Below are 12579 nucleotides of genomic sequence, written 5' to 3' on the forward strand. Positions count from 1 at the left end.
ATGACAGTAAAATCACTAGGGGGTTTCATCAGTTCTGGTAATTCACTCTTTCTGCAACATTCTAGTTCTTTAATTTGAACATATTCCCTTTAGTTGATAGCATTTTTTTTTTAAATCAGCTTGTTTAATGGAAAATCCTAATTACTAATAACTTGCATATCTTTAGTCCCTTAAAGTGCTTTACCAACTAACATCCCTTTCCGGTGGGTAAGTGTTGACATACTCATTTGACAGATGGGGAAATTGAGGTGGAGAGAGGGGAAGTGACAAGGTAAGGAGTCAGTGGCAGAGATAGCTGACTTCCTATCCCCGGCTTTAATTATTGGGCAACATTCCTTTTTCAGTATCTGCCACAAAAAATGACACAGGGAGATTTCCCCCCCACACCCATAATATCAAGGAACTGAAGTAACTTGACCTTTCCTTCTTCACGATGAACACACGTGTATCTGACCCTTCCAGGTAGAGGATGGGAAGGGAATGGATTGTCATACCAAAGTGTTTTTGACATTGTGAGACACACTGTGGCTCCACAGAAACTCTTAACTGTTCAGAACTTGTCTGTGCTTACTTACAACATGACTGTCAAGACGTGATCGTTTTGACAGTGTTGCTTAACAGCGTAGATGGGACTTAAGTGGGTAACCGCTATATATTTCAACTTCGTTGTAACCAGCTCCCCAGACACTACAGATCTCTGTAGTACAGACTGGCTTGGTAAAAGCTAAAATCCAAACTGACTGTATTTAATACTTGGGTAAACAGAAGGCTACTGCCCTGTAAGTAATCCTTGTTTGGGCTTCTCTAAATATTTGACTAGTATTGCAGAGTCCAACCAGAGAGCCAGTGAAGCCTTATCTATCTCCCATTCGCTGGGTTGCTCTGTAAACTCAGGTTTATGTAATTGCCTAAAAATGGTGCTGTGAATGGTTCAGGCATAAATGGCTTGAATCTGGCTTTAGCTGGGTAGAGACTGAATGTTGTTACCTGCGCAGGTTTCATACACTGTGAACTGAATTGGTCTCAGTCTAGGTGTGGAGGCAGGTGTATTTATCTCCAAATCTACCATCACAATTGACAATGTTGGTAAAAAAGGCAGAATGAGGATGGAATGAGACATTAGTGTGAACTCTACTTTTCCTGCTGGAAGTGCTCTTGAGGGCCAGGGTGGGAGACACTGCCCACCCCCACCAGTGTGAAAAAAGACTATACCGTGGTTGACTGTGCTGGGAGAGAAACCAAGAGCTTTGGTTTGCAGAGCTGCTAACCAGTGACTAATTTAACTGCATACAGGGGAAAATTTAAATGAGATGCCTATACACCTGCGTGTGTTAAGGCGGAGGAATGGGCCTGTTGCTGGGTGCTCTTTACAATGCTGTGAATCCCTACAGCTGCAGAGTAGGTGTGTTTGCAAACATGAAAGCAAGGCTGTTTTTAGGCATATGCAGCATATGTGGTTGGGTAGGGCACCTAAAAATTTGGGGCACCACGGGGACAGCAGGTAAGAGCAGGTCAGCTCCCGCACACCCAGCATATGCTGTAGTCGCATTATGCAAGGGCTGTATTCCCACAGCCGAATGTACCAGCACAGTCCATTCTGCGTGAGGGAGAGGGCATGGGGGGCTGGTCTCCGTGGAACTGTGACTCTCTACTGCCATGATGCGGGCTGGGGGTCTTGGTATCCTTTGCTGCCTCTTCCCTGCCCCCCGCCCCCCCCAGCTGCCACTGTGTCTGCTGCATACAAAGCTCCGTGTATGTCAGCAAGGGGGGGGGGGGGTTCTTCTGGGGTTCTGTGGGTGAGGGGTGCTGGCTGTGCCCCAAGTCGGGCATAGGGGCACCAGTTTAATTCTACTGCATAGGGCCCCCTATAATCTAAGGATGTCCCTGGATGCAGGGGTTGGGCGTGAGGTTTTTAGCAGATACTTGGAGCTTTTGCTGAACACCCCCCCCCCATGTGGGGCGAGGAGAGGAGCTTGTCCCCCCTCAAGCATCCGGGGGCCAAGGGCTTTCCTGGGGCTTGACTCATGATTGCTCAATAAGTGGGTCTTTGCCCCCCGAGGCTCCCGGGCTGCTGTCCCGGTGCCTCCCCCGGGCCCGGGACTGGGGCTCTGCGTCCCCCACCAACCCAGGGGAAGGGGCTGGCTCCAGCCTTTGCTCCGCTCCCCCTCCCGTGCAGCAGGCACGTGCGCCGCGAGCACCTGCGGCGGGAGGGGAGCCGGGCAGCGGCGCAGCTGTGGCCAATCAGGAGCGGGCTTGGCCTCGGCCCCTCCTACCCAATCCAGAGGTGAGCCCGCCGGGTGGGCGGCAGGCCGCGGCCAATGGGGGCGCCGCGAGGGCGCGGGCGGAGGCGACGGGGCCCGAGTGGGCGGAGCCGGGCTGGGGGCCGAGGCGCCGCGCGCCCCAGAGACCCTAGGAGCGGCGGCGGCGGCGCGCGGGCCCGGGGCTGGCTGCGGAGACCCTGCGGCCGCCATGGCGGGCTGCTGCGGGCGGAGGCGGCGCCGGCTGGGCGCGTTATTGCTCCTGCTGCTGCTGCTGCTGCTCGGGGGGCTGCTGCTCCGCAGGTGAGACCGGCCGGGGCCCCTCCCTCCCTTCCCTACGGGACACGCCCCTTCCGACCCTCTCCCCCCGGGACTTCTCCTCCAGCCCGGCCCCCCCGGGGGCCCCTCCCCCTCGGCCTGGTCCCCCCCCCGGGGACACGCCCCCTCCGACCCTGCCCCTCCCCCCGGGACTCCTTTTTCTCCGGCCCGGCCCCCAGGGGACACCCTCTCCCCGTGACTCCTCTCTCACGGGGCACCCCCACGACTCTCTCCCTGCAGGGTCCTGACTCCCCTGTTCCTCTCAGCCTGCCCTGCCCCTGGGGTCCACACCCCAGGGCACCTGCCTGCCCTCAGCCCGCCCGCAGGGCCCTATCCCCTGGGACCCTCCCCCTGTGCAGACCCGCAGGGGTTCCCAGTCAAGTCACAGTCTGCTTGCGCTTGTCTTGGAAGCGGCTCTAGGGCCTGCCCCCGCCCCCTTTCCCCCCACCGCATTCTTCGACGTCTAAGTTGTTCTCTTCCCCCTGAAAGACCCCTGGAACAATATGGGGAACTGTCTGGCTGACTGCATGGGGAGAGCGAAACTGACTATACAAAGTGCTGGGGGATCCACAGAACAGATGCAACAGACAAAAATGCACTCCCCCTGCTCCCTGCCTGGAATTGTTGCTCCTAAAAAAAGTTTTCAGCCAGAAGAGAGAGATTGTTTTTCAAGTATCTTCTTGGGATTCCCACTGTGTTTCTGTGCAGCCTTTAAACATGCCCCTCTGCTTGATAACCAAGGCATGCTGATGCATTGATCTAATGTGAGTTTGCCAGTGAAGAGAATCAGGATTGTTGTTTTGCGTGCGTCTCATCACTGTTGGTCCGCTTCTTTTCTTCCTGCTACTCTTTGTCAACTATGCTGTTTCTGCTCCTTCAGGTTCGCTTGCTGCTGGGTTTATTCTCTTCTGGGAAGGATTTAAACAGCTGTTCTTAGCCTTATCAGGATAGTCCTTCTCTGCTGAGCAATAGGGCCCTGAGGTCGTTTGTTTTATGACTCCTTTTAGCTTACTGTATTGGGTCAAGATTCATTGCACTTTAAATGAAATTGATCTGTACTGGTTTGTCCCTAAGGGATCCTGTTAAGGAATACTGAAAGGAATGCTGTCAGGTTAAATTCATGTAATAGGCTTCTTTAGCTGGGTTACTAATAGCATTGGAAATCATTAAATCTGTAGGTATGTCAGCCTTGAACCTGTTCATTTACTGCATTTCTCTAAGCTTGGGCAGTGAAAGTAGACTGGCCAGTTGTAACCTATGCGTTTAGTTGGTTCCATTTCATGTCTCCCTCTAACCAGCTGCACCTGTCCTTAGGTTTCAAACACTGTAGGGGGGATGCTATTCCTCCAAAAGTAAACTTTCAATGGAAAGTTTAATAACAAATATTTTGCACTGTGTAGCTGTTTAAATATTCTCAATTTGGAGCCAAAACTGACTTCACATGTCCATTTAATCCTTAACCCATTCACGATGACTATAGCTCAGCAGCAGCATTCAGTTTTAAGGTTTCAGAGTAACAGCCGTGTTAGTCTGTATTTGCAAAAAGAAAAGGAGGACTTGTGGCACCTTAGAGACTAACCAATTTATTTGAGTATGAGCTTTCGTGAGCTACAGCTCACTTCATCGGAAGCGATGAAGTGAGCTGTAGCTCACGAAAGCTCATGCTCAAATAAATTGGTTAGTCTCTAAGGTGCCACAAGTACTCCTATTCAGTTTTAAATGATTCATATCCGTGTGAACGGAGGCACAAAGCTGTACATTAGATGTAGCAATGAATTCAAGTGAAGTACTGATAATTAAGTTACAGAAAGACACATCTGAATATTTCAAGATGGGAGGTTATAGGGTGCTGTGCAGTTGGGAGGGACTGGAACTCTTGGACCTTTTCACCTGGTTTGGGTTAGCAGAGCCTGAAAGTTACCACTGTCTGCCTGTGTGCAGTGAGTTTGACTGGTCTCAGTTAATTTTTCACTGCACAAATGTCCCTATCTCAGAACATTGTTGCAGTTGATACTAATTACCCTACAATTCCTTGCCCTCCAGTCTCAACAAAGCGACCAAGGACTGAATGGGACCATTTGGGCAGAACTCCTCTTTTCCCCCTACAAGTGGTCTGTTCATTCAGAGTGTATTTATGTTAGTGGGGCAGCTTGCCCTATCAGTGCTGGTTTTGTACCTGTCTGTTGAATGAATAGATGATTCTAGGACTGTCATTCCAGCCTCCTCTAATTAGCACTAATACTCCGGGTATGCCAGTTGCTGCTTGTCACTGGGTAGGCTTGCAGGTGTAATGCAGCACCGCACTTAAAAGGCAATCGTCTTCTGTTATCATTGTTGAGTAAAGTTTCTGCTTAAAGGTCTACCTCTCCTCTGTGTTAACATGACTCCCATTAACCTTAGTGAACGATTGCATTCAGATGAAGAATAGGATTCCTTTAATGTGGAAACATTTCCAAACTTCATGCTCCCTCCTGACTGCTTTAAAAAAAAATCTTCTCTTGATTCATAAGAGTTCAGATCTGATAAAACTGAAGCAACATCTTCTTTTATCAGAATGCATAGAGAGAAACAGCACCACTCGGAATCCATCACTGACACTGAGCATTCATCTGGTGCGGGAAGCATGAGAGAGTAATGCCCCAACCAGATAGAAATGATTTAAAAGCTTTAAATAAATGTTACACGTAATATATAGCAATTCCTTGTCTATCATAAAAAGTAATGGATAAGGAAAGACCAGTTGCCAGTACTATAAATCAGTTTCTGCGTTAAGCTAATGTTATCCCCATCGACCTTGGCTCTTGGAGGGTTTACTAAAATCGCTGAAGCTCTTTGATGGATGACATGCATTTACGAATCAATCACTCTCTGTCCTGGACCTAACACATCTTTGAAACTGCCAGGGGTATCTCTTGCTTTTTCATATCAGGGCTCTGTCTTGTTATTTGTGATTTTGGGCATATCCTGCTTATTCTGGGACTGATTATACCAACCCTGCTTTGAGTAGTACCTTGAGACCAATGGAATTACAGGTGGAGTAACATACTGCTCAGCATGAATAAGAGTTGGGCTTTATCTAACTTTCCATTTAGCCAAGTATTAGGTCCTTTCTTCCCCCCACTCGTCTGTCATGGGCCAAACTTTATCCCTTATGTCACTCCCACTAAAGCCAAAGAAGTTACACTACAGATTAATTCGACACTGTGTTTCAGATCATGTCTTTTCTGATATTAAAGCCCTGTACTGGGTGAGTGGATTTTGTATTTCATTGAGAGCTACAACATCACTGTGAAATAGTGTCCCAAGAGAAATTCGTGGGAGGCTCTTCACTGAGGTTATTAGAACGTAGGCTGTACAAAGCACTGGTGAATGTACTCAGGCTTAGGAGGATGAGCTTAGAACATATAAACATTTCAGGTTTTTAATGGCCAGATTTTTCAAAGCCCATTTTGTGCTTCTAAATCCATATTAGGAGTTAAATTGAATGTGGCCTGATTTTCAAAGCTGGTGAGAACCTTTATCTTCCATTCACTTCATTGGGAGCAGGATTGTTCCGTAGCCACTCCTGTTTTTATGCCGTGGTTTGTATTCTGAGCAGAAACCTCATGAACTGTAATACCTGGTGAAAGCATACAGGTCTCTTCCTTGAGCAGTGTTGTTTTGTTTTGTTTTTTTGAATGTGTCTTAGGAGTCCAGTGTGTTTCATGATTGTCCCTCCACTATTCAGTTGAAAATAAGCTGTTATAAAACTTGAGATGCTGGATCAGAAAATAGAACTCTTCCCAGTGGGGCAAGATCTCTGTCACAACGAGAGATGATAAGCAGCACGTTGAAGTTGTGGTTGCTAGCTTTGACCATCCTCTATGGGGGGAAGCCCAGAATGAATAGAACTTGGATTTTGTGGAGTCCTCTGTAGCAGGAATGAGCAGGGTTTAAAGTTGAACCCAAAAATCCCCCCCCCCAAAGTGTGCCCTTCAGTGCTGCCTTGTGCAAATAGCCTCAACTACAGCCCCCCACACTACTTTGTTTTTTTCATATTAGAAATATCAGATCTTGATTTCCCTGTTCTTGCCGGGAGGTAGAGAGCTGGACTGGGATCACAATAATGCAGTAGACTGAAACCTGAGCTATATTTCATGCCCTTAATTGAGGCACAATGGGGACATTTAGCCAGTTTTTGGCTGTTCTGGATTTGTTTTTGACAATTCTTAACATAAACCAACTACAGTAGAGCCTCAGAGTTATGAACAACTTGGGAATGGAGGTTGTTCATAACTCTGAAATGTTCGTAACTCATAACAAACGTTATGGGCAGGGTGGATTTGATTTAAATCATGATTTAAATCTCTAGTCAGGAAGACTCGATTTAATCATGGATTTCTACATAAAAGTGCATTCTTGTTGGTTGTTATAACCTTAATACGTATTCTTCACAACACAGCAATAGATGTCGGTTTCATTTTAAGAAGGTACACACTATACATTTTTTAAGTGATTTATTTTGAAAACTTTTCAGATTAGTTTTACAGCTGTATCAGAAAATGAATGATTGTTGGGTTATTTCATTTACCAAAGGTAATTGAAGCAGATATTTATGAAGTCATTGGGAGGTGAACGATCTCCAATTCAGTAGGTTAATCATTAATATTTGGAGGATTTTCTTGTCATGCTGTATTTGGAGGATAACATCACCAGACAGACATTTAAATTGTTTTATTTAACTAAAACAACAACAATGTGTATTCTGGGTTTTTTTCTTCAACAGCAAACCTATAATATTTTAACAAAACAAGCATATGAATTTTTGAATTTAGTTAAACATTCAAGTTTTTTAAAATCAGGTTTGTTTTTATTAAAATTGTTTTTAACTAAAATAGTTAAATGAAATATTTTTAAAAAACAAAACAAAAATTAAAGCGACAATGCCAGCCAGGTCAACTTAAAATATTGGCTTCTGCAGCTAACTCAGTTGTCTTCACCTTCATTTTCCTGTTTGTTCATAACGTGGAAAAGAAAAACAAGCTTTCCTGCTTTTTCAGGTCCCAAACTATTTCTCAATTTGGAATGAATTTGGTATAAAATTTTGAATGAATTTGAATAAAACAGCTATTTTCCTGCATTTTTTTCAAGGCCACAGAATTGGTGATGGGTGTTCTTTCAAAAGTTTACAACTGAACATTGACTCAATACAGCTTTGAAAAATGCTGCTTTTCCTTTATTTTTTGAGTAGTTTACATTTAACACAGTTTTGTACTGTATTTGCTTTTGTTGTTGTTGTCTCTGCTGCTGCCTGATTGTGTACTTCTGGTTCCAACTGAGGTGTGTGGTTGACTGGTGAGTTTGTAATTTTGGTGTTTGTAACTCCGAGGTTCTATTGTACAATCACCTCCCTGTCCCCTGTAGTTGTTTGAATTTCACCTTAAACCTCATTTTGCCCAAGCCAGTCTCTCATCCTCAGATCTAAATTCTGAGGAACCTGGATCTGGTTTCCCAGTCTTCAGAGTGCAGGCTTATCTCTGATTGTTGCCCTTGCTTTAAAACAACTGTTTATTTTTTGTTCTGGTTGCTAAAAGAGCTGTGACCAGTGAATTCACTTGACACTTTTCAAGCTACTGGAATTCTCCTACATGGCCTGCAAGTGATCCCAGAAAGGAAGGGCTATGAATACTTCCATCCAAAGGTGCAGAAAGGTGAAAATCGTAGCTTCAATGCTTGTAAACTTGACTAAGGAGAGACTAGCTACAGATTAATTTGTCTTAACCTCCAGTGCAGTCTGCTGCAATATTCATAAGCCACTTAACTGTTTTGGAGAGGGGGTGTGGGGTGAAGCCTAGCCAAGAAGCTGATCCCAGCACAGCAGAGAGGAAGTGGTTAAAGGGAGACAGGAGCAGGAGAGTGATCTGAGGGGAGAAGGAAAAGAAAGTTTCCAAGGAGAAGCCAGAGCTTTCAGCTCAGCAGAGGAAAGAAACCAACCTTTAAAACTAGAGAGATCTCTCATCAACCGCCAAAGGAAAGCTATGGAATTTCAGCTGAAGGTAACAGGATGTGGCAGGCTCCACAGAATCATATAGAAGCTTGTTCTGTAGGACTGAAATACACCCTGCGTGCTTAGGGTTGGGTGTGGATTTCAAAGGCTGCTATCTCCAGGTGTATCTGTCCCATAGGAAATCATTGCACCTACTTCTGCATGTGAGGCCTCCTGTGGGGCAGAGGGGGTTTCCACCAACCCTTCTTGGGGAGATGCACTGGAGGGGATAGCTTTAAGTCAGGGTAGGTGCTCAACAGAAACCTAGTTGGCAGAGTATGGCCAGTGGATGAGCTTATCTGGCTGCTCTGGCCGGGCTGGCTTCCTTTATTCTGGTCTACTTTGTGCTTCCCATCGCCATGGGAGGGTCCTGCATGCTGATGTATGCAGGTGTAAGCCAGGAGCAAATCTAGCCCAGAAATGGAGTCCAAACCCAAATTTCTTATCCTAATGTATCAGAATACTAGCTGAGGACCAGAACTTTGTGCCCCAGGCCCCTTCTAAGCTTCTCCCCAACCACTACCACCAAGCTGTAGAATTGGATGTTGCTATTTCAGTGTTCACTTTTTTTAAAAAAATTGAAAGCTACAAGAGGTTGCGTTAATTCCTAACAAAACTGTCATTCAAGCAGCCAGTGTCCTGTTCTGCAGACAGATCTGGAGCCTTTTATTATGCATCTATTTTGATTTTTTGGGAACACCACCATCCAATTGGCTACATACAGATAAGTTAGTTATAGACATTAAGGCCAGAAGGAACCACCAGATCATCTGATTTGACCTCTGCACATCACGACCCAGCTACTCCTGCATTGAGCCCAGTAACCTGGATTAGACCAAAGTATTACAGCACTCTGGAAACTAAACTGTTCTGTGCCACAGGTAGAGAATATGAGGGACTGGGGTTCACGAGTGTCCAAAGCACCTGCAATTCTGAGAGACCCAGATGAACCTGGCAAGCAAACCACACCCTATGCTGCAGAGGAAAATGGGTGTGTGTGGGGAGGAATGGGGGAGGCACAAAACAAAACCCCTCCCATCGCCTCTGCCAATCTGGGGGAAAATTATTTTTTGGCCCTGAGAATGTGAGCAAAACCCACCAGCCAAGCATAAGAGAGAGAATTCCCTGTACTACCTCAGTGTACAGGCCACCCTTCCTGGTGTCCGATCTCCACCTGTAGCCATGTCTGATGTTTCAGAAGAAGGATTTAAAAAAAAAAAAAAAAGACCCAGAATATGTCAGTGAGGAAAAATTTCCTTCGTGACCAGTGCTTAATTTGTAAGGAAAGAGGTGTCAGGGATTAAGCAATTTTTTTTACTTTCATAACTGACATGGCAAGCCCAGAAGTGTCGGCGCTATGAACTGCCAAGCCTAGAGGTGCTGTGGCTCAGCGCTGGCAAGCCCTGGCACAAATCAAGCACTGTTCCTGACCCTTGCAGGTGTCCAGCTGAAGAACTAAAGCATGAGATGCAGGACATAAGAGAGGACCGGAAGAGAGCCCTTGGGCCACTGAACCCAAATTCCTGCTGTCACAGTAAACCACATCATACCATACCACTCATAAACTTACTTCTATCTTAAAACTAATCAGGTTTTTTGCAGGCACTACTTTTGGGAGGCTGTTCTAGAACCTTATTCCTCTGGTGGTTAGAAAACTTCTTCTAATTTCCAACCTACATGTTTTGTTTTTGGTTTTTTTTTTTTTGAAACAAGTCACTTTATTGGATGTAAGGTATTACAAACACAAAGAAACAAAGGTGTAATTTTTTGGTACAGAATGACATTATCCAACAGTAGATGCATGCACTGCTGGGCAGCAAGCTAGGAGACCTACTGAAACCCATCGGTGGCCTATGCTGAGGCTTTAGTTCTCACTGTCACTGTCCCCCAGGGTGTGTTTGTCAAAGAGGTACTCTGCCATCCCATATTTGGGTGCCCCCATCTTGCGCAGGTTGGTCACATGCTCACCCAGTTCTTTGATGGCCTTCGCCTGCTCATCCAGGTAGTGGGTTTCAATGAAGTCACACAAATGAGGGTCATTCTTGTCAGTTGCCGGCTTGTGCAGATCCGGGAGTGACTGGTTCACATTCTTTTCCATGTATTCACAGGCAGATTTTACTCATTCTTCTGGTGTCAACTTTCTCCTTTAACTTAAATAGCTCTTCTCCATCCCCAGTGTTTACACACCGGATATATTTGTGAAGAGCAATCATATCACCTGTCAGCCTTCTTTTGGTTAGGCTAAACAAGCCAAGCTCTTTTAGTCTCCTCTCATAAGATGGGTTTTCCATTCCCCTGATCATCTTTGTTAGTTTTCTTTGAATATGGAAATAAGTTCTTTGACAATTCACATTTTTAGGGAGGGGAGTGGTCACTTTTCTGCATGGGAAAGGAGAGCCCAAATTAATGTAGCTGCGTGGAGAGAAATGATTCTACCTAGAATCGCTTCCCAGTGAGCTGAACCCTGGAAATGTGTTTTGTTTTACAGATCATTGTGAATGGCTCTCTTTATTTTATTTATTTATTTATTTATTTAGGCAAGTCTGCCAAACACAGTGGCTTTGTATGGTTACAAAGCATTTGGATGGCTGGCACTGTAGGAAGATACATAGATACTGCAGTAACAAGGGTTATAGGAAAGCCACAAGAGCAGTATTGTAGTTATCTAGATCTACATTTTCAAGAGAGGTCACTGATTTTGAATGCCAAGCTTGTGACACTTTAGGCCCTGACTTTCAGAGGCGCTGAGTGCCTACAGCCTCCATTGCTTTTAAAATGGAGTGATGGGTGGCCACTGTTTCTGAAATTCAGGCCAAAGATGTCTCATGTTAGGCACCCGCAAGTCAATGGCTACTCTGAGAAACATGAGCCTAAGTCCTGAGTGCAGCCAATGCTAGTGAAATCCTTTCTCAAGCTGCCAGTTTATCAGCCTTGAGGATGAACCCAGTCTACCTCCCTTTGAAAATGATTTCTTTCATATACAGTTGCATTGTGGAACAGAAGCAAATCTGGGGAATGCTGGGTATGACTACTGAGCTGTCTGATCCTTTTGGCATACTGGTCCAGCTTTAGATCTTCAGTGAACAGGAGATGTGAAGGTGATTAATTCTTCACACTTTGGTCTCTGGCTCTGTTCACTTGCATATATGGATTGGATCTGTATCTCTGATCCTGTTTGCCTGCATGTGGGCTGTCTTTTGATGTGGCCATCTCAGACACTTCACGCTTGCTCCTCTTTTACTGTTATATGGGCTATTGTTCCTTTACTAGAGTGTAGATCCATTATTGTTGCACAAACGTACAGATTCTATGGATAACAGTGGTTTCTGACCCATGGCCTGTCGCATTCTCTGTTGTTCAGTTTTATTACTTTTTTTTTTTAATGATTCAACAATAAATCCACTTGGTGTTCAATAGCTAAAGACAGCAGTGTCTAATTCAGGCTTCCTTTTCCAGGTATTACGCAGGCTTGCTGTTTGTTCCAGAGGCCTGTGAGAATGCTGTGCTACAGAGGTACTGTCTGTGCTTGCCAGCCAGCCCTTGCAATGCATTGGAAGTCTTAGATTTAGCTCCCTTGTAGTGGCCTTGTCTTGTGTTCCAGGAGAACTAATCACTGCAGATCCCCTGTGTGCAATCCCATGTAAGCCATGTGTTCTGAAATGTCCTCTTTACCTTCTGCCAGCATCCTCTAGTTAAAACTTGACTCTTACCCGTAGAAGACTACTAGAGGCTTAGCTAGTACCACCTCTAAATGTGACCTTTCTTTCTAATGCGTGGGTTCTTACTCAGCTCAGAATGGGAGCATGTCTTGCATCTGACTGTGACCTTGTTTCACAGGAACAAACTGCCATTGTGCTTCTGGGCTGGGTTTGAAGTTATGGAATTTGAGTGGGCTGAAAAAGGCAACATGCCCACCTCTCATTAGAAAGTCAATGGATATAAATTCTTTATAGTGACCTTTGAGAACTACTCATTTGA

General features: G+C 45.4%; 1 protein-coding gene across 2 annotated transcripts in view; it reads left to right on the forward strand.

Annotated features, from left to right (window-relative positions):
* The first annotated feature begins 2432 nt into the window (after window positions 1–2432).
* Window positions 2433–12579, forward strand: part of GLB1L2 (galactosidase beta 1 like 2) — a 51640-nt gene continuing 41493 nt past the window's right edge. For both annotated transcript variants that reach the window (XM_074936795.1, XM_074936796.1), the window contains exon 1: window positions 2433–2561. In XM_074936795.1, coding sequence (XP_074792896.1) covers window positions 2470–2561 — 92 coding nt within the window. In that variant the 5' untranslated portion in view covers window positions 2433–2469. The remainder of the gene's footprint in view (window positions 2562–12579) is intronic.

This window comes from Natator depressus, chromosome 22, assembly GCF_965152275.1.
Source record: "Natator depressus isolate rNatDep1 chromosome 22, rNatDep2.hap1, whole genome shotgun sequence".
Classification (NCBI taxonomy): Eukaryota; Metazoa; Chordata; order Testudines; family Cheloniidae; genus Natator; species Natator depressus.